At 41.0% G+C, this 23160-nt stretch overlaps 2 protein-coding genes across 2 annotated transcripts; one reads left to right on the forward strand and one right to left on the reverse strand.

The window, feature by feature from the left end:
- The first annotated feature begins 1461 nt into the window (after positions 1-1461).
- LOC139687579 (uncharacterized) lies at positions 1462-9258 on the forward strand. The gene is made up of 3 exons (XM_071584796.1): positions 1462-1510; positions 3686-4278; positions 9223-9258. The coding sequence occupies exons 1-3, from the start codon at positions 1462-1464 to the stop codon at positions 9256-9258; spliced, it is 678 nt and encodes a 225-aa protein (XP_071440897.1).
- Positions 9259-12063: 2805 nt separating this feature from the next.
- Positions 12064-21889, reverse strand: LOC139687580 (pupal cuticle protein 36-like). Its single transcript, XM_071584797.1, has 4 exons — positions 21849-21889; positions 19802-20548; positions 14094-14276; positions 12064-12965 (listed from the first exon to the last, which is right to left on the reverse strand). The coding sequence occupies exons 1-4, from the start codon at positions 21858-21860 to the stop codon at positions 12210-12212; spliced, it is 1698 nt and encodes a 565-aa protein (XP_071440898.1). The 5' UTR covers positions 21861-21889; the 3' UTR covers positions 12064-12209.
- Positions 21890-23160: the final 1271 nt, after the last annotated feature.

A 23160-nucleotide genomic window follows, 5' to 3' on the forward strand; every position in this document is an offset into this window, starting at 1 on the left:
AAACCCGACGGTTTTGAATATTTTTCAGAGGTATCTCGATCCCTACTTGAGGTGATTTGTGGAGGGCACTTCGAGTGAGTACGCCGTCCGTCGGATGGGACGTTAAACTGCGGACCCCTTGGCGCCTTTCGTAAAGAGTAGGCTAATGCTGACGCCGGGTTTCTCTCCACCCTTCATCCTTTCCTGTCCATCCCCTATGGCACAAATGACCTCAGTTGTCGGTTGCCTCCCCTAAATACTACTACTACTACTACTACAAGTTTCTGCTTCTATCCCAAGTTTCTCTCTTTGGGGGACCCTCCCGCTACCTGCAGCGCTGGGTCACATTCCCTACCTGTGTCCTTGGGGGAGGAGAACGTTGTATGTTGCATGTCAATGTTGTTGTGGAATTTAAAATTCTAGCTTGCACGCTATCGGATAAATTTTTACTACCTTCTAAGCTGCATGTGTTTCTTAGTTGATGGTATATGCATTTGCATGCGTGTAAGTTGACAGGGCTTTTGCATGTATACACCACTGTGGGTATAGGTTTGCATAGATGTGTAATTTTACTTGTGTTTGTGTTCTGTTTTACGAGTGGTGACCTAACACCCCCCGCCACACGCGCTTGGGGAGTATTATGTAGATGTAGATGTAATGACTCGCATCCCAACTCCAGAAGCATTTCCACGACGCTTTTCGATTTATCGAAATATTTTTTGGCAAAACACCGCATGGGACTGCCATTAGAGAATGCTGTGCTCGTTACAGTAATGAATGCCCTGCTTTGTTTGTTTTCCAGTTTCTCCTTCTAGTCCTTGTCTCCCTCTGTGGAGGGATGCCTCCGCTGCCCGGAGCGGTGTGCTGCATTCCCTACCTGCGCCTTTTGGGGGGTGGGACCATGATTTGCATATCCATGTGATGATGGAATTTCCCCTTCTTAATTTTCAATTCTAATTTGCACATTATTGGATAATTTTTTACTACATTCTAAGGCGCAATGTGCAATTTGCATGCGTGCAAGTTAAAAAGGCTTTTTCATGAATATATACGCCACTGTGGGTGCAGGTTTGCATGAATATGTTGGTTTTACATGTGGTTTTATTCTCTTTTATGGGTGGGGACCTAACACCCACACGCCCCAGCGGCGGCTTGCGAGGTATTATGTAGATGTATATATAGATTACGGTCAGTTAGTCAGTCTGTTCTTAAATATACTGATATCTCTTTGCCTCGTACTTCCTAGCTTTGTGCTGAGGGTAACGAAAAGACTACCTTCTGCTGAAGGAAATATTTTACTACTATATGCTTATGAAAATGTAATTGATATTGCTTTATTCCAGATTGCGAAGTAGTGCGCCTAAGTCGAGAGTTAAGCGATGCACTGATGGTAAGATGTTCTACCTTAGCGACCTTTGCTTCAAATGGCATTGAATAAAACTTCGAGCAAGTCCACTAAGTTTGCCATGCCACTGATAGGCAATGGGCACTATGTACAGAATAATCGTTGCGGACATTGATCTCATCGACGGTAATTCTTATGGCATAATAGTATTCAGGGGAATTTGATTTGCTTTAATGGGGATGGTGAAATTATCGCACAGTGATGGATAGGAATCTCAGATTTAACGATTTCTTAATGATAAATTATTATGGATCAGTCTAACTGTAGGATTTCCTGGGTAATCTATATAATGATTTACGTTGCGTAATTCAGAACCAAATGTAGTGACAAGATGAAGAGCGAGGGAAGGCCGATAAATTGTGCACTCCCAGGCAATTTTCTCATGACCAATTTTCGCGGCCAAGGTCCTTTGGCGAATCCACATCAAAACATATTTCCGTGCAGAGTGGAGGAAATTATTCGTCTAGGCGGGGATTTCAACGCGGGTACCCCAATTTCCAGCCATATGTTGTAGCCAGTTGAGAAATATTTGTTAACTGGCTCTCAAGATGTCAGCCGGAACCCAAGAGATGCGAAATATGTCGAAATTTTGCCACACCAGTGAGTGACTCCATTAAAATTATCGAGGTGTAATTTCCCGTATCTTCATTAAATATATCTGTCCTCCTCCCATGGACTACAACCTTGACGTGGTGGAGGGGCTTGTGCGTTCCGAAGACCCCTAGAGCTGTGCTGGCGGGAGCAATGGTAATTGCTCCATGTATGGTCACCCATGCCAGATAGGTCGAAGGTTCAGGAGCCAGACGAAAGGTATTCCACGCAGCGTCTGTTCCTCTGTGAGGCTGATGAAAAGATATCTGACACCAGTTGAGCGGCCATTTAAGCTATAGTCACGCGTTAAAAACAATGTTGAGGAAAGCAACGATAAACAATCTCAAGGATGTTATGACGGGCACTACAGAGGCTATGAGTCCTGGCAACTACGGGACTCGGCCCAATCGACCGTGGGTCGTGAGAGGCAGCAGGGGAGGCAAGGCTTCCGCGGTCGTCATCTCACGAAACCTTTGCAAAATACAACCAAGCAGGACAGAAGACGCAGAAGGAGAAGACCAAATTAGCTAGAATACGAACTTGGAATGCTAGGATAATGTTGAGGACAGGAATATTAGAGAATATAAAGCGAGAGATGGAAAGAGGAATTATAGATATTTTAGATTAATGCGAGGTGAGATGGAATAATAGTGGGGATTACTGGAGTGATAATTATAGAATAATATAAAGCGGCGGGGACGAGAGCCAACGAGGGGTTGCCATAGTATTAAATAAAGAGGTAGGAAGAAGCGTAGTCGACATAGAGCAGGTAACGGATAGGTTATTACTATTAGAGATAAAATCAGAACCGACGAACTTAGTTATTATCCAGGTATACATGCCACCGAGCAACCATAAGGAAGAAGAGGTCGATAGGATATACGATCAGTTAGAGGACATGATTGCATGTGTTCCTGCAGGGAAACATTTGATAGTGATGGGGGATTGGAATGCGACAGTAGGCGAAGGAAGAGATGGTGACGAATTCGGGGACTACGGTTTAGGCTCAAGGAATGACCGCGGGGAGAAAGCAGTTGAGTTCTGCAGGAAACAGGGGCTAGTCATCACCAACACTTGGTTTAGACACCACAAAATACGCAGGTATGCATGGAAAATTCAAGGTTTGTTACTCGTAAAAACTTTGATATGGAGCGTAGTTATGTGTGGCGTGGAAACATGGTCACTGAAGCAGGAGGATGGACGTGGATTGGAGGCTTTTGAAATGTTGGTGTGGAGAATGGTGGATAATGTGAAATGGACCGAAAGGAAAACAATTGAAGAAGTACTAGGTAAGATGGGTGAGGAGAGGGGATTGTTGGGAGAAATCATTAGTAGGTAGGAAAAATGGATGAAGGGCGTATTGATCGGCAGTGGGTTGTTAAAGACTGCAATAGATGGGGGAATGTTAGGCAAGCGAGGAAAGAGCAGGAATAGCATAGGGATGTTGGACGTGATGAAGCGAGGAAGGAAGTACTCAGAGATGAAGAGGAACTTGTTATAGAGTAGGATGCTGTATTGTGTTTTGTTAGGAGATATTTATTTGATAGTTGTGTCCATCCAAAACCTACCTTAACCGGTAGATTACTTTAAAAAAACCTATCCTTCATTGGCATCTTGTCCTCTATTTCAATGGTTTTTGCTCTGCACACAGTTAAATACAGTCGTGGCCACTGCCATTTTGGCAGTCGTTGCCCTGTCTCTTGGCTCTAGGAGTCGTCTTGGCAACCTCCGTCGTCGAGGGAGCAGAGAAGGACTCCAAGCAGAGGAAGCGGGGACTCGAGGAAGCTTATGGCTACGGAGGTGGCGCAGAGCACCACCGGCTCCATTTGAGTCACTACCACCACGGAGCCAACGCCGACGGCGGCTACCGGGTGCGCGAGGAGGGAGACCTCCTTGGAGGTGCCTCAGAAGGACACCAAAAGCGCCGAGAGAAGGTGAAAACGATCACCATCACCAAGGAGATCTCCGTGCCGAAGCCGTATCCCGTGGAGGTCAAAGTACCGCAGCCTGTCCCGTACCCTGTCAAGAAGCCCTACCCCGTCTTCGTGAAGAAGCCCTACCCAGTGCTTGTGGAGAAGAAGGTCCCTTACCCCGTCCACGTCCCCGTCAAGGTGCCCGTGGTACGTCCGGTACCCTACCCGGTCGAGAAGAAGGTCCCTTACCCCGTGCACGTCCCCATCAAGGTGCACGTGCCTTACAAGGTGTACGTCAAGAAGCCCGTGCCCATCTTAGTCCACGTTCCGGTCAAGGTCCCCGTACCGCACCCGATCATAATTCACAAGAAGGTGCCAGTGTTTGTGAAAGTTCACCACGGCAAGCACCACGGCTGAGGAGACAGCGGATTGGAGGGCCATCATTACGAGGAGATGTGCCTTCTCGATTTACAACGCCACGGCGCGTGGCCCTCCGCGCATGCGCGTCTGCAATTAAAGGTGGTCGCCTACGATCTCTCGGAGTATTTCTCCACACCTGTTTTTTTACTGTATTTACCGCTCTACTTTGTGTTGTTAAAGCTCAAAATCTGTTTTAATCTGTACCTGCTGATGACTGTTTGTATGCTATATTTGTTGGTATTTTGTTAAATAAATCGTATTCGAAATACGAATGAAATTTTTTTGTACATTTTGGTTTATATTGAAAAAATTGCGATGTCGCGAGGAGAAACATTTATACATTTCCCAAAGAAATGTGTCATTCAATCCAAATAAATTTATTTACTTAACATTAAAACAATGTATTCCTACGTTTTACTTTTTATCTTAAGAACGTACAAATTTCCAGTTTCGGAAGTTGAGGAAAAATTGATGCGAAAAGCGTTGCAGGGAGAGTAGACATTTAAGACTCGCCTTCAATCCTAGATAGATCTGTATCTTTGTCTTTCTGCACGAGCTAAAATGATTTTGTGCAATGAATACTTCACTCGATGGTGTCAAGCTTGACTACGTGGAAATTCATCTTGAGGGATGAAGACTACATGGTATTTTCCACATTCTTTTATTTAAGGTACCATTAGTTCCAACCCATAGGCGTCATCTTCAGATACGAAAATTTTTCAGAAATACAGAATATATGCCCAGAAAGTGTTATGAGGGGTTTGGGGGCATAGGTTGAGGGCGGGGGAAGTGGTGGTTGAAGGTTAGTGGGGTTGGTCTTAGAAAAGGAGGGAGGAGGGAAGTAGAATTGCTCACCGTTTTTCCCGGTGGAGCAATTAGAGGGAATGCTGGGGGAGGGGTAAAGAGAATAAATGCAGAGAGAGGGGGAAGGGGCGTTAGATCTCTTTTGGCGAGGGATACAGGCACTTCAAGAAGAGTGGAGAGATTTTCAAACCAAATATCATTCACCAAGTGTCCGTTTAGTTGTTTTCGAATTTCCGTTTCTTTCCGCTTGTCCATCTTCTAGAATAGAAATGGAAAAAAAGTATAACTTCACGATAAACAGAATTAAAACTAAGATTAAGGTCTAAAGTCAAAGAAGGGAAGAAAATCTCCGAGTAAGATGAGGGAACGGAACACTGGGAAAAGTGGAAGTGTTTTGCTACGCAATTGGATCACTAGTGATGGACGAACCAAGAGAAATTCAGTAAGTAGAATGAGAATAGCGAGGAAGGCATAAGATCCCACCACGAACGGAAATAATTGCGAAATATTTCCAAGCGTAGGTGTAGAGAGAAGTCTAAGGAGGGCTCTTACAAATAGGAAAATTGATTAGACGTATCTTGAGGCATGGTATTTTAATGAAGATCATAATTGTCGGAAACATAGAGGGTAAAAGTTACAGAGGATGAACTATGGGAATCAGGATATGGAAAATATTGGTTCTGTGAGCCATGATTGATGGAAAATATTGGTAAAAGGATAGGGTATTCATTAAAGAGCTACTAGAAACCAATTATTACGCGTATATTGATTATACATGTATGATGGTCATCCTTGATACTTGAAAATGATATTACCCTTGAGTTAGTCTATTATCCTCGTCCCTGATGATTTTACCGAAGTATCAGCTTGAAATAACTGCTCACCATAACATGTATTAGTTGATCATCATTGCTAGAATCTTCATGTCTTTCGGATTTTTGTCTCGCTACGTTCTTGTCCTGGTATCTCTCTAATTCGGGGTTTGAACAGAATTTTCCTTCTGTTCAGTTAGTATCCCACCTAATATTGTCTTCGAAATATTCTCGAGTTTCATGATTCCGTTGAATTCATTCTATTCATGCTAGGATTTATTTTAATATATTCTTAGTAACACATACTTAAATATTTACTTATGCTTATTTATTTTCACTTTGTCCCAGTAGCGTATTATCGTAGTTTAAATTTTAAAATGATATGTTGGTTTTCCTTTTTAATATTCTTATTTTACTTTATACCTGTATCTTCTTTTTCAGGTAAGCCGTTATCCTCTGCGGATGTTTCGTCTTGGTATTTATTGCTGATATTTTCGTCGTGGATTGGATATTCTTGTCAACCTCAATCAATTCTCTTAACCTCTGATACCATGGTAAATATGAAGGTTCTTTGCCACACTTAGTTTACACTGATAAGCTCAATACTCCCACCTTCAGTTCCATCAAGGATTACCGTAGTCATAAAAAGTGTTGAATAACTTTCAATCCATCACCATCTAGTTAGTTTTACAAATATCTATGAATTAGTTCTATGTTTTTCCCATGCCTGGGTAGTCAAAAGTTTCCCGTTTGCACTTATTTCTACGCTTGTCTTCCTGCAGAGAAATGTACCGGCATTTAATTTGCAGCAGGCTATTTTCAGCATATTTTTCCCCCCCATAATTTGTAAGGACCATTAACATAGCAACTCCCCTTCCCCATAACGCAATAACCGCTGCATTCCATAAATATCAATGTTGACTTTTTCCCGAAGAGGAAAGGTGCTCATTTAAGTTTAAAGAAATCGTTTTTATTTGCGATTACTGATCTGTTGATCCACATGCTTAATTGAAAAAGTGCACTATTTGAGAGGTAACTTTATTTTTTATTTTTATTGGGTAATAATTTATACAGTGAAGTGAAATAAACATTTAGAAACCTTAATAGGTTTAAAAAAACGTGAATAAAACGCTTCAGCTAAGTATATTGCCAGTGTCTTCATTTGTGATCTTTGACAGGAAATATTATTTTTTCATAAACAATGGCTATTCAATTAAAAACCTTGCGTGCATCGTTGGCAGCCTCACCTCTTGTAAAGAAACGTAATATACCAGCGTCACTTATACCAAACCTTTTCACCTCAAAATCCCTGATTGAAGCACACATGTTGCGAATTTATGTCTGCTTCCTCTCAGCTGTGTTATAGAATTATACCCAGAATTAAGTGAATTAGACGTCTTTTTCAGCAGCCTTTCCCTCTTCAGCAATATCAATAGCTTTTATAGGATAAATGCGGCTCAAATATGGGCTAATATAAAATTCTTCACAGTAAATACCCTTCGCCTACTAAGTATCTACAAGAAGTCGTTTCAACATTTCAATTACAAGATGTCATTTGGACTGAGATGGTACCACTATAAGGAAAATTAGGTGGCAGACTGTGTTACTTAAATCTCAAAATTAAAAAGAACATTTTAAAAGTATATAAATACAAAATATAAAAAAATATATGAATACAGGGTCGCACCCAAAAGTGGTAGGACTGATTTTTTCACAAGAATTTTATTGACGATATACCTGTAGAAATCAAAACACTCATTTATATTTCGTTGGTTTCAACCATCTTCATCAGAGTACGAGGAGTAACTGAAGGAATCATTAAGAGAATAGTGGATTTTGGTGCGAGAAGAGCTGAGAAGATTGGACAGTGTGTCATACTTCATGATGCTATTGGCTGTTGAGATAACAGGAGAAGAATGTAAAAGCTAATGTGAAAGGTTCAATCCAAGAGGTTGACATGATTTATATAGCCAGATTTAAGTTAATTCTAGGGTCCTTAATTGGAATACTCTGGACAATGAAACCATGGATTACGGCCAAGCTGAATAAAATAATAGAGGAAAGAAGAAAATTGAAGAATATAAATACAGAGTTAGGAAATAGGAAGTATTAGGAGTACAAGAATAAAATGGGACAAGAAAAAAATAGGGCCCAAGAAGCGTAGTGGATAACGCAGTGCAAGGATAATGAAAGCTTAGAGAGAAGGGTTGAAATTGGTTTGTTATATTGGTGCATAGAGGAACTGTATGGTAAAGAACTTTGGCAGCAAGCTAAGACATAAAAAGGGAACATGGCATAGATAAAGATAGCTTAGGGCAAGGCATACTCGACATGTAGATGGAAAGGGTATTAAGGGAGGTGAAATCAAAAAGATCTCGGGGGTAAACAACATTCCTGCGGAACTACAAAAGGTTTAGGCAAAAGTGGTAGGAAGAGGCTATATGGGCTGATTCGTAGTATCTATGAGGAAGGAATCTGGTCGGAAGACTGGTGAGATCAGCGTTAGTTCCTATTCCTAAAAAAGTAAAGACTAAATCATGTGATGACTACAGAACAATAAGTTTGATTTCCCACGCAGCTAAATTTACCCTCAGGATCATCAACAAAAGGATAGAGAGTAGGGAAAATGATTACTTAGGGGATGATCAGTTTGGGTTTAGGAAGGTGAGAGGCACGCGTGATGCCATTGCAGTAATGATATCACTAATCGAGAGGAATATAGAATACAATCAGGACGTATTTGACAGGGGTGTCCATTATCAGCTGTGTTGTTCAACGTATTTTTTGGAGGAAATAGTAAAAGAGGCACAGAAAGAACTGGAGATCGGGATGAAAGTCGGCAAGGAATACTTGAAATCAGTTACGCGGACGATCAAGCTTTATTTTAACACTCAGCCAAGAGGTTGCAAGTATTGCTGAATACATTGAAAAGTCGGTGCCATACTTATGGGATTAGAATAGATCTAATTCAAAACAAATTTTATTCTATTTTCTTGGAAGAGGAAAGCTAAGCTAAACGTTAAAATACTATATTATGGCAAAAACTAGAGCAGTTTGCGCATCTCGGAAGTGTTTTGGACCAGAATGCTCAAAGTAGTGAGGACATAAGGAGAAGAATTACTTTAGGTAAAAAAGTTTTCACAAGTAGAAGGAAGTTAGAGACCGGGACTTTGAGTACGGATGTTGAGAGAAGGCTTGATAAAGCCTTGATATGGAGCGTAGCTGTATGCGACGTGGAAACATGATCACCGAAGCAGAATGATAGGCGTAGGTTGGAGGCTTTCAACATGTCGGTGAGGAGAAGGTAAAATGGACCGAAAGGAAAATTAAATAAGCTAAGTGCTAGGTTCGGTGAGAAAGGAGAGAGGATTGCTGGGAAAAATCCGGAAAAAAGGAGGAAGAAAAATTGATGCAGCAAATTTAATTGGTAATGGGATGTTGCAGACTGTGATAGAGGGGAGTACTATAAAAACTAGAAAAAGGAAAAAATAGATTAGGGATGTTGGACGGAATGGAGGAAGAAATTATACGGAGATGCATAGAGGCTTGTTGTAAAGTAGGATGTTGGTTTGTGTTTTGTCAAGAGAGACAAGTAATTGTCGCTGTTCCATTCGGTTGTTTATACCAATCCAAAACTCATTCTAACCGGTAGATTACCGATAAAAATATGAGTATACACAGTAGGTATGCGCACACATCTACATACTTTCACTCGTACAATTTCACACACACACACACTCGTATATATGCATGCATACTCATCTAAACATGATCATACACACACAGAAATTAGATTCACATCATATAAATATTCAAGGCGTCTGTTTACGTAGTGGGAATTGCAGTCTAGAATGAATTTGTATTTAGCAGACAATAGTTCGTAGCGTTCTTCCTTAGGTTAGTTTGTTGATACTAAATTTTAACATAATTCATTATATCATCTTAATTTCTATAATTCTGAAGGGCGAAACGAGTTTGGCCATATTTTTGTAAGCACAACGACATGTTTACGTTAGGAACTTAATTGTTAAATAGTCAGGTTGTATACACAGAATTGTTTTAAAATAAATAATCCCCACAAATATTTTGCGAGCATATTAAAACAGAGCCTCGTGGTATCTGACGTATATTGGCGACACCCTGAGCTCGAATAAATGTCTTTTGTCGAATTTACTATTTATATGGGCAAAACGTTAGGTACAGATTTTTCTATGAGTTTGAATGCAAATGATATTCATCGAAATTGATATACTGCCTCCGCGTACAAAATAAAATTTAGATATTTGTCAGCTCCATCGCGGGCGATATCTAATTTCGAAAGGAATCCTGAGTTATTAGTTAAAGTAATAAGATAAAATTGTGTATCATGTTTTTAAGCGAACGGTGAATGAATATATGATTTTCCCGAATCGTGATAGTTTCACTGCCATTATGATGGGGCTATTTTTGTCAGAAATTAAGTGATTGTGACAGGAAAACCTACTCAAACACAGAAATGCAATACGTGAAATGAAAATGGAATTTTCAGTCTTGAATGTCAAGATTAAATGATGTATTAAATGTTTTAACCTTCAAACATAGGGAGGAATAAGTAGAATTACTGTCAAAAGGGTATTGTCAGGAAGCCCCTGAAATAGACTTATCCCCAGAGTGTTTGAATTGACCACGTGACTTTCAAACCGTTATTTATTCCTTTTCATGGCTTCATTTAATCTAAATATAGATAATAATTAGAAATCTTTCTGAAGGCTCCGCCACTCAGGTTAATGTGATCAGAACGTGATTTTTCTCATAAATATGTCGTTAGTGCCAACATTTATAGTTATTAAACCATCATTTTCACGCATATATTAGGATAATACTTTTTATTTTGTTTAATTTCAATAATGTAAAAATGCATGTCACCCCGTCCCACCTGCAATAAACGCAGTATTCTTCATTTTCTTTCAATATTAAAATAATATTTCAAGCAAAGATATTATTAGTTACCATAGTTACTTTTATGATTGCAACGTTACTTATTAGAAAAAATTGGCATAAAAACTTTAAAGTAGTCTTTTTTTAATTTGCTCATTATTAATGCGCAGCCCAACGTCATTAGAAATCTTTATCAAAATGCTGAGGTAGCTAGTGGCGGATGTAATTATCAGGAATGAATAACGAATGGAATGTATTGGCGAGTGAATACAATTAACGTGTATTTAACCAAATGTTTCCATTAATTGAATATACATATATGAGAATGGGAAAAAGTTTGTCTTAGCAATATTGTAAATTATGCCTTTACTATCTGAGTTTACGATACATTTTCTACCCCTCTACTTTGATTTACTTAAGTTTCAAATGGAAATCAATCTTGGGAAGGCAAGCTGTTAAATCCGATAATGGTAAAGGAAACGTGGATGCAGTTTACATTCAGAGAAAAGAATCACACCGCGGGGAAAAGAGCAAGGAACTTGACCGATTTTATTCCCTGGTGAGGCTATATCAAGCCTGTAACCTAAATTTTAAGTGTCAATTTCGAGTTTCATATTGAATGAAAAATAAAAAGAAATTGTTCGGAGATTCATAATATAACTGAAGTGAAACAATTTAACGATTCGATATATGCAAAATGTTTCGTAGAATAATTTTCAGAGGGATATGCGTACATAAATGCGTGTAATACAACTTTCAATTTTTGAAAAAAGATATATAGGAATAGATTTGATATGGCTCTCATGCCCTAATGCGTGAATATAATACGCCGTTGGTCTTAGTACTAGGTGAGCTCTCGCCTCGCCTATCAAACTGATCTTCGGGTTGATAGCTGCGGTTGGTTGGGTAAATGATCGGAATGTAAGAGAACCATTGCAAGAGTAAGTTCTTTGAAATATGTTATGGCTCTTATGGTTTTTTCATATATCAAAGATGGAATTAAATTTGTAATACAGTAGTATTAAAGTGAAAATACAATCACGTTAGCTGTTGTCCCTGAAATTGCGAGATATACTACATTAGAGGAAAATAAAATCCATTCCTATAGTAACGGAGACTTCAAGGGTTATGGATGAATTAAAAATAAGACAAAGCAATTAATTGCACTCCGTGAGGTCAGGCGAAAAATCAAAAGCAATGAGAAGTTAAGCAGTATAAATATTTATTATAAAAAGTTTCTGTAGTCAGTCAGCTTCATTGAAAACATGGTAGAGAACAACAAAAATATGTACGTAGAGAAAAACCAGTCAAAGTGTCCACAAACACAAATGCTCAGATTGGAAGTGAATCATATTGCATCGATTGGCCTTAGTATCCCCCTTCTCCGTGACTTTCACCTCCGAAACCACCAGAAAAGCCTCCATCAAAGTCGTAGCCTCCCTCCTCGTGATGGCCTTTGTGCTGCACGTAGACGGGCACTTTCTTGTAGATGGTCACCGGGTGCGGCACCGGCACCTTGACGGGGACGTGCACTTGGTAGGGCACGGGCTTAGGCACGAACACCTTGTAGGGTTGGGGCACGGGCACTTTGTGTGGCACGTACACTGGGTACGGGACCTTCTTCTCCACGGTGACCGGGTAGGGCTTCTCCACGGTGACGGGGTACGGCTTGTCCACGTACACGTTGTAGGGCTTCTTGACCTCGTACGGCACGGGCTTGTCCACTTTGTAGGGCACGTGTTTGACGACCTCGACGGGGTACGGCTGTGGCACGGGCACGGGGACCTTCTTGAGGACGGTGACCGTCTTGATGTGCTCCTCGTGGTGGTGACCCTCTCCTCCGTATCCGCCCCCTCCCGAGTACCCTCCGAACCCGCCCCCTCCAAAGTGTCCCCCGCTTAATCCTCCTCCGTGTTCACCGCCATATCCACCCTCGAACCCTCCGCCGAATCCCCCGTGGCCGCCGCCGAATCCCCCGAAGTGCCCCCCGCCGATCCCCCCTCCGAATCCCCCACCGTACCCCAAGCCCACGACGCCCCTCTTCTCCGGCTGCTTGTCGCCTTCCTTCGCTCCTTCATCGGAGGACGCTAAGGCGACCGCAAGGGCCAGGAGACAGGCGAGCGTCTGCAATGGAAAATGTAATAAAAAAATCATTTATTATTGATGGGAGAACCGTTTTTAGTGGCTTTTTTTGGCTCAATAACGACTACTTAGTCACGGTTTTGATGTGCTGTCTTCACTTTTATCGGTCAGTATTTTAGTATTTTCGTTAGCAAAATCACCCAGATATGAGAGATACAGCAATCGAAATTCTTCTGGCAGGAAAGTGTAAAGTATGGTGTTGATTATTTTTTCTTTCAAAATATTAATATAACCAAGTAAAATATCATCTTAATTCGAACTTCACAATTGAAACTTTATGCGGTAATTTACAGAAACTTCACCAACTCTTTGAATATTGATGCATAAATAAATAATTTTGTAAAATTATCCAATTGATGATCGTTTTCACTACCAGCTAATTATCTATTTTTTCTGATAGTAAAATTTTGATTGAAATCGATTCAGGAGAAAGATGAAATTTAATATACTTATCGCAAGAAAACGCTTATCCGTCGGTGTATCATTGTGCTACTATTTTCTCAATTCTGTAGTGAACGTGAAAAAACTGGTTTACAAATTAATATTACTTTAAACAATTTGTGGTAAATTATTTATGAATTTAACTACATGATCTCTCAGCTTAATACAGCGTCACGTCAATGCAGTCATTACAAAGTGCTACCAGTTTGTACGAAATATGAAATTTTAATTATCTAATGGTACATTTTATTTTATTTTAAGCTTGAATTTTATTCTGTAATTATGAGCTGGTTTTGAAGTTTTTCAAATTTTTTTAAGAAATGAAATAAGATCGTTTCAGCACGCTTAGTATCCGCGTTATCTCTTAAACAAAATTTACGAATGGAACGAAGGTGACTTCCTTTAATCCTGTTCAATGCTGACAAAAATCTAGAAATAAAAAAGTATCGTTGGTGAACGTGACGCGATCCATAGCAAATTGTTATGCGCTCGGAGATTCGGTTCGATGTTGGAAAACTAGTGATAAGGCGTCCGTCCGCAGTGTTGTCGAGGACTGACAGTACTCTGATCCTCAAGACTAAAGTTTGAAAGAGTGAAATTTGACGTAAAACTGCCAAAACCAGTCGGAAACCAAGAGATCTAACTATTCCGTGAATGTGCCCGCCTCACCTGTATCTGCTTCATGTCCCAGTCTTTGCGATTGCGAGGTACTCGGAGCTGGGCTTCGGAGGTGGTTGTGGTGATAGCCTCTCTCTCGGTCGGGCCTTTATATACGGTTCCCCGAGCGGCGATTTGCTCTGCTTGCCCGGAGACGCGGCTCTCGGCGCCGCCGCCGCCTCCGATGCCCCTCTCCTGCCCGCATGCACAATGCTGCCCACCCTTTCAACCCTTTCCCCTAATCCCCTCCGCCCCCGCTCCCCTAAGCCCGCCCTCCCACCGCCAATCTCTTCCCGTGATGGGATTCAGATTGCACCCAACGCACGGCGTCTCCGAAGATTTTGGGGGACTTTCTAATAATCAGGAAAGCGACGCGAATGCGAAGGGGATTCCGACGGTGGGTGCTGGGTGCGGGTGGGCCCACGCGTCCGACGCCGAGCCCCCTCCCTCCGGAGGAAGGACGAATGCCTAATCCATTAATCCGTCAAATGCCTGACACCGCACTTCCCAGTGAGTGCTTACGAAATTACGCACGTCCTTCGTGCTCTTTGGCAGGATCTGTTTTTCCAGTCGACTTCTACTTCTTGAGCATGCATAGTCATTTATTGAAACTGGGAGATGCAATGACAGTGTATTATTCCTGTATCCATCGCGATTGGGAGAGAAGTATTGGTATTGCATAAAGGATTGATTGGCGAACAATTTTGCTGCAATGTTTCTGATTCTCTAAATTAAAAAAAAACAGTGCTTGCTGCTAAATGACATATGGTGGGTAAAAACTTGGCAGTGTTTTTACGTTCCAAGAAAATGCAAATCATGTAAATGTATTTTAAACAAGTAGCAGTAGTCGACCGTAAAATTCTCAAAGCAAAGCTGCTTCTTATCGGAAAGAAATGAATTGCAAAAAATCAATTAAATTAAAAAATAAAAGGCTTACGTCTGCATGGGCTATGGGTGCCTCGGTATTATCTCGGTATTGACTCTCGACATATGCTTCCTATTTCGTTTTCCCATGCTGTTTGTCTGAATGTAATGCTTAATATCACATTATTCAGAGTAGCTATGACTATCAAATAATCGTTTATTGGAGACTAAAAGTAATCATGACCAAATCGTTGGACCAAGGTATTTTTGATTGTACATGTAAATGGAGAGGTTCACCAACTTAATTACAGGTACTTGTAATTACGTCAGTTCAGAAAGTGCAGCGTAACACATCACATTGTGTTCAAATGGAAAAATGCGAGGGCCATTCAACAATTCCCTAGTAAATACAAGAAATGGCGCTGGTAGTGTAGGAAAATATTTGCTTATAATATAGCCTCGACTCTCACTAGAACACTGCTAAAATTTCAACTGTACCCATCGCTGATTTCATTTTCAAAGTCGATTGAAGCTAATAACTTTTGTTTACTTCGAAAAATGAAAAATAAGACTATAACGCTGTGATTAAACACTTTTATTAAAAAGGCTGAACTCCGAAAGAATAAAAAGGCGAACTGGATGATGTCCTTGGCACATATGCTCCTGTGTTCGCGACTGTCTACAATTGAGTAAATGAATTTAAATGTGATCGTATATCCACAAATGGTGAACATCGTTCGAGAGGTCCAGTTCAAGTGACTTCCTCCGAAATGATTGACAAAATCAACGATATGATTTTAAGTGATCAACGAATATAAGTTAAATTTAGACTAAAGGCATACCACAAGATGCAATGTTTTGAATTTTGCACAAAAAATTGGGTGTGAAAAAAATCTTGGCAAGATGGGTGCATGTTTGCTCTCTGTGGAAAGTAAACGCAATCGTGTGGTCAATTCGGAGGCTGGCTTGGCGCTTTCCTCTCCCAACCCTGACGAGTTTCTGCATCGACACATACGTAACAGTAGACCAAACATGCATTTACTAATACAATCTAGAGACAAAGAAGCCGTCTAAACATTGAGTTACTAAAGGCCATCCGGCTCCAAAGAAGGCGACGGAGGTGAAATCAGCCGACAAGGTGATAGCCACGGTTTTCTGGAATGCCCGTGGAATTATATACATCGATTACTTGACAAAAGGTCAGATGACAAATGGAAAGAATAACACTTAGTTATTGAAATCAAGAAAAAATGTCCACATTAGGTAAAGAAAACAATTCTCTTCCATCAAGACAATGCATATGGGCGCACCTGTTCAGTATTGATGGCGAAAATTGTAGAATTAAATATTATATTATATAACAGTCAACTTATTAACCATACTCGGCTCCCAGTAACTTTTTTCATTGCAAAACTTGTAAAAATGCCTAGACTATTCACGTCGTTAGAGGAGGCTATTGCCAACACAGATGCCTACTTTGAGGACCTGAAATCCTACTTTTTGGAAAGTTTAAGAATGCTGGAGAAACGCCGGTAAAATTGTATCAAACTAATAGTAGTAGTTTTTAGGGAAGGCGACCAACAGCTAAGGTCATTTGCGCGATTAGGGCTAGACAGGAAAGGAAAAAGGGTGGAAAATCCCGTTTATCAAACTAAAAGGAGATTATATTGAAGAATTAAAAAAAAATTATTCTAAATAATTTGTTTTTCTTTTTTTTCCAAAGGGCTTATTGAAAGTCCCACCAATCTGGAAGATGATTAATGAGAGTGAAGGACCTGATAAATCAAATATTAATAAATTGGTTCAATGAAATGGCTCCTCTCTTTAAAATTTTTTTGAAATCCTTTCACGATGGAAATTGTAAGCTAGTTATCAGGAAAAAACATCGAATTCTAGTGGTTTAAAGTAATCAGAAAGTAAAAAGTAGGTTAATTGAAACGGCCAAATATTTAGAGAAACGATATACGTTGAAAATTATCAGACTGTTGGTCTGTCCCATCAGAGCGCAGTAAATGCATTGTCCTACTTGAGAGAAAAAGCTCTAAAAAAGCAAATTGATGGAATTTTCGATGAAGTATTGTCATATTTTTATGTTTGAGTGAAAATTTAAATCAATTTTGCACTCCTCGACAGTTTTTATGCTTTGGGAAAGAAATCTGGTGAATTTTGATGTCCCCATGCGAACAAATCGCAATGCAGTCCACCAAAGGTTGTAGCGCGTTATATTTCGAATGCGTATTTAAATATAGCTCCAGTTTTCATCGCATTTCTCTCGTAGCAGTTTCGTGGATATTTTTCTCACCCCTGAAGTTTTCACCGTAGCCTCATCGGACAATCTCGTTTCTTCGAATAAATGGTTTTGGTGTTAAATTGCTTTCTCATGAATTACAGCCCATCTCAATCCATTAGCTTGCATTCGCGTATGAAGTGCAGGCAAAACTCAAGCATTGTGACTTTGAAAATGGAATAATAAAAATTTCCGTATCATTTATCAAATATTTTCTTTGAATTTTTAAAATGAATCGTAATTCTGGAAGAATAAATAGCGTATTTTTGTATATTTTATCGAAATACTGCTGTCTGATTTGGACATCAATGTTTCGTCGAAAAAATTGTGACAAAAAATACGAAGCATCGTGCTTTTAAAAAAATTTCATTCAATGCAAATCTGTAGATAATTCATAAAACTTGGGCTCAGAAACTTGGATTGATGGGCACGAATGCCCGTGTCACTTATCCAATCTTTTTAAGACCTTGGCCCCAGCCATCTGCGAGAGGGTTTCCCAACTAAATGAAGCCGAAAAACCTTGCCACCCCCCCAACCACAATGTCTGTGGGGTCTTTCCTGAAGGCACCCGTTTTCAGTTCAAACAGAATCTTGATAGCCATGGTAACTTCGAAAGAAGTTGAGGTTTCTGTGCTCTTCTCTTGTCAAAAGTTCCCGAATTCAGTCAGGGAACCTGGAAAATGTATATTCGGCTGCAAATCAGTCAATCATTCAGAGGAGGGAAACACATAAATTTTCGAGGGGAGTTGAGAGTAACTTAAGTTGCGTAAGACGATTCATTCCTAACGAACTCATTGCTAATCAATCAATTCCGGAATCACTTTTGGATTTAGTGGCGATCAAAAGTAATTTCATGTGTGGACTCGGTGACATCGTATGCATGAGAAAATCGACTGATGAAAATTGGTCATACTTGCAATTTATTCCGAGTTTGTAATACGATACAATTCTATTATAATTGGCTTTGTGCCAAATTTAGACTCAAGGTGGTTAGGTGAAAGAAAGAGAAAAAACAACTTTGCACTTCCACACACTTTTTTAATATAACACGACCATGGTTTCGATGCTGCGCATCATCTTCAGGTGAAGATGATGCGCAGCATCGAAACCATGGTCGTGTTATATTAAAAAAGTGTGTGGAAGTGCAAAGTTGTTTTTTCTCTTTCTTTCACCTCACCATGAAAGAATTCCACCAAGTTAAGCCTGAAACTGTTAGATTCATCAAGGTGGTTAATTAGTATATGACATACAATACTCATTTGGTGTTCTATTTGGTAAATCATGAGGTGTTCTATTTGGTATAACTCATGAGGTGTTCTAGTTGGTTTAACTCATGTGGTAATTGGGACTAAATTTCCCTTATATTATTAATTTGTTGGCCAATAACGAGTATATAAAGACTTAGGAAAAAATGATAGGAGAGACGTTTTATGGATGAGCTATGGTACGAGTAAATGGCTTTATGTGGCGCGGAAGCAAAGTCATTCGTAGATTGGAATCTTTTGAAATATGGACGTAGTTGGAAAGAGTTGTGAAATGAAGGAAAACTTACAAAAATATTCCAGGAATTTTGGGGAGGACAGAGAAATTTTTGCAAGAAATCCATTGGCGGCATGAAAGATGGATGCAAAGCATTGTCCTTAGTGATGATGTTTTGAGGGCTGTGATCAGAGGGGAGAGCCTTAGGCAAACGAGGAAGTGGTTGGCAAAGCATATGCATTTTGGACCACAAGAACTGGGTGTCATAAAGTAATATGATTCTCATAAACCCTAGGTACATGCAGTATACTTAACACTTGGTGAGACAGCTGGATTCATATAAAGCGTAGAGCGTAAAGTGTAAAAATGCAATTACAATGAAGCGGTTCCGGAAAACAGTAAACGCAAAAATTCCTGGGCTCATTGGCCATTTTTCTGACGTGTTTAGAATAGTTTATACTTTTCAATCTATATATTAGTTAAAACCTCTGACAACATTTAATCCGTGTATATGATATAATTAATAAAACTATGAAAGAAACTGTTTTTTATTTCCGAGGCGTAGCAAAGTGGGCCTATCATTAGGATTTTGAAAATACATCGCCGTTCATTTCGTCGAATGTATATACCACTGTGGCAATAGTTTTGCATGTGGTGGTGTTACTTTTTACGGGTGGTGACCTAACACCCCCCGCCACACGCCCTTGCGGGGTATTATGTAGATTTAGATGTAGGTTTCATCACTTTGATATTTTTTCAGTTGTTTTAAGACTCTAGGGGTGGACCAGCATTACAATTATAAGTGGGATACATGGTATTTGTATAAATAAAATAAGAAGTGGCCCTATTAGGAAGGTTATAACAGGTCAATCATAGTAGTAGCAATAGCAAGGAGGATGACTTCTATAAAAACCAGAATAATAAATCTTGGGGTTATTTGCGAGCATTTATTGTAAAAATCTGAGACAACTTGAACAAAAACGATTATCTCAATCGGTTAACATGATCTGTGTGTAACAAATGAGACGAATCACGGATGGATTTTGAGTGAATTCTTTCATGACGGTGCAAAACGGAGTCTTTATCAATATCCGCCATCTCCGTGGCCTCCGCCGTAACCGCCTCCGCCGTAACTGCCTCCTCCATAGCCTCCCTCCTCGTGGTGTTCTTTGTGCTGCACGTAGACGGGCACTTTCTTGTAGATGGTTACCGGGTGCGGCACTGGCACCTTGACGGGGACGTGCACGTGGTAGGGCACTGGCTTAGGCACGAACACCTTGTAGGGTTGGGGCACGGGCACTTTGTGTGGCACGTACACTGGGTACGGGACCTTCTTCTCTACGGTGACCGGATAGGGCTTCTCCACGGTGACGGGGTACGGCTTGTCCACGTACACGTTGTAGGGCTTCTTGACCTCGTACGGCACGGGCTTGTCCACTTTGTAGGGCACGTGCTTGACGACTTCGACGGGGTACGGCTTTGGCACGGGCACGGGGACCTTCTTGAGGACGGTGACCGTCTTGATGTGCTCCTCGTGGTGGTGACCCTCTCCTCCGTATCCGCCCCCTCCCGAGTACCCTCCGAACCCGCCCCCTCCAAAGTGTCCCCCGCTTAATCCTCCTCCGTGTTCACCGCCATATCCACCCTCGAACCCTCCGCCGAATCCCCCGTGGCCGCCGCCGAATCCCCCGAAGTGCCCCCCGCCGATCCCCCCTCCGAATCCCCCGCCGTATCCCAAGCCCCCGACGCCCCTCTTCTCCGGCTGCTTGTCGCCTTCCTTCGCTCCTTCATCGGAGGACGCTAAGGCGACCGCAAGGGCCAGGAGACAGGCGAGCGTCTGCAATGGAAAGTGCAATGAAGTTAAGCAACATACTATGTGCGAAATTTATTGTGTACAATCCTTCCTTAATGCCCAGTTACGAGACGTGGGATGCATCACCGATGGACGGAAAAAATATATATATATCTAAAAAATAATTGGGGATCGGTATGGTTCTGTGGCTAACGTACTCGCTTCCCATCGAGAGGGCCTTAATTCGGATCCCGAATATGGCAGATATTTTTCATTGGTATCACGATCCCTACTTGAGGTGGTTTGTGCGGAGCACTTAAAGTGAGTACGCCGTTCATCGGATGGGACGTTAAGCTGCGGACCCTTTGGCGCCTTTCGTTAAGAGTAGCCTAATGCCGACGCCGGGTTTCTCTCAACCCTTTATCCTTTTCTGTTCATCCGTAATGGCTCAAATGACCTCAGCAGTCGGTCGCCTCCCCTAAAATGACCACTACTACTCGAAATTAATTTGATTTCATCTGAAAAGTATAAAAACTATGTCCCGGGTGTATCGACACGATATGTCAAGCATTGGTTTATACCGAAGAAAGTTACTGACGTAAATAGGCATAAATTTATGTTAACACAAGTAACACTGTCTGTTTAAGATATCACATTGATTTTTAAAAATTAGTTTCTGAAAGGTATGCAACAGTTTTATTCTCTTAAAAATCTTTGGTAAAAATATTTTTTGAACCAAATATATGTTATTTAAGAACTCATTTAAGATATGAAGCGATAGAGTTAGAAAAGGAACTCTGAAGAAAAGTATAACGTCTGTCTGTCTTTGTTTAATTTATTAAATTATTATATAAGGTACGATATATCATGGAGAATTTTGAGTAGTAGGATTTTTAAATTCAATTAAAAATCAATCGTTTCTTTTGGATTAATTTCAACCGAAGTATATGGTCGCAAAACTCAGGAGCAATAAGGAAAACGTGAACATCCGCAATGACTCAGCACAACTGCCCTGTCTCAGCCTGTATTGTGTCGAAACATCTGATGACGCGAGCATACCTAGTACTTACAGTTCCGCCGAACTTCCTGTTAACGATCAGTTTTAAATATAAATTCCGGTCGACAGATGACCTCGCAATTAGGTGATTGATTGATTGATTTTTTTAATATGAAACCCTTAAATCCAAGCTTGCCCCGGGATAACTTCCTCCCTCAGGAATGAGTCGCAGAGTGAATGCATTATGCTCAGAAATGCTGCTAGGCGGATTATCCGCCATCGAATCGCTGACAAAGCCCTAGCGATCAACGCACACCTCACGAAAGCTATCTTCGGAAGCAGTCTCACCTGTTGCTTCATGTCCCGGTGCTGTGGGTGCCGTGCTGGGAGATGGAGGCCAATGTGTCCGTTACTGCCGGGCAACACGCTTATATACGCGCCCCCGTCGGACTCGCGATGTGCTTCGCAGCATCCTCGCATCGGCGAAGCGTCCCATATCCTACCCCCCCTTCCCCCTCCCGGCCTCCCTGAGAACACATCGCTTCTTTCCCCCTTCCCATGAACCGCCCTCCCAGATGGTCTCTCCTTGCCATTTCTCCTTTCTTCTCTCCCTCGCCCCGCACCAGCAAACTCCCCCACAGCCTTTCGCCCACTTCGAAAATTTTCTCCCGCTCCGAAGGGCGAGAGAGGCTTTGTTACGCCGCTCCGATGCGCTCGACCCACCCCTACCCCCTTCCACTCCTATCCTCTTCCTCCCAAAACCCCCATCCCCTCGTCTCGCCTTCTCCGTCACACCCTCTCTCTATACCGCTCGCGCTTCCTAAGAATTTCACCCGACGGCAATTCTCTGGAGTAATCTACTAGTATTGAAATCACTAGTCCACCTATCAAGCTAGATTTTTAATTGGCATAGGTGGTAATTTTAGATACATTTCTAAACGAAACCTTTTAAATACACTACCAAACATCATATCGTAATGAAATATATTATCAAATTCCTCATACATGCGCTTCGCTTCCTCGCTTAATTCCGTTCATCTCCGTTACTTCCCCTTCCCCATTAAGAGTAATGGGACAAAATGAAGATAGGAGTGAAAGTCGGTGGATAATTCATAAAATCAAATTGGTTTGCGGATGTAAAGCTTTAGCTTTGCGTTGCTGGGATGTTGAAAAGCATTGCTTAGCGCATTGGAAAGTCAGTGCAAGAGGTATGGGATGAGAATAATTGTAAGTAAAGCTAAGGTTTTGGGGTTTTTGAGGAAGAGAAAAGCTAAGTTAAATATTAAAATTGGAGCTAATAAACTTGAGTAGGTGGCACAGTATTACTTTCTAGAAAATGTTTTCGACAAAAACTTGGAAAAAAAGAATTCCGTTAGGCAAAAGGCCGTTCACAAGGAAGAGGGAATTGATGACAGGGATGTTTAGTAAGGCTGTTAATAGAAGGCTAGTCAAAAATTTAATATGGAGCGTGGTTGTGTACGGCATAGAAACATGGTAATTGAAGCAGGGTATTAGGCGTAGATTGAAGGCTTTTTAAATGTGGGTTCGGAAAAGGATGGAGGAAGTAAAGTGGACAGAAAGGAAAACAAAAGAGGAAGTACTAGGCATGGTGGGGGAAGAGAGGGAATTGCTGGGAGAAATATGAAAGAGGAAGTAAAGA

This window comes from Hetaerina americana, unplaced genomic scaffold, assembly GCF_022747635.1.
Source record: "Hetaerina americana unplaced genomic scaffold, ioHetAmer1.1.p SCAF_2, whole genome shotgun sequence".
Classification (NCBI taxonomy): Eukaryota; Metazoa; Arthropoda; class Insecta; order Odonata; family Calopterygidae; genus Hetaerina; species Hetaerina americana.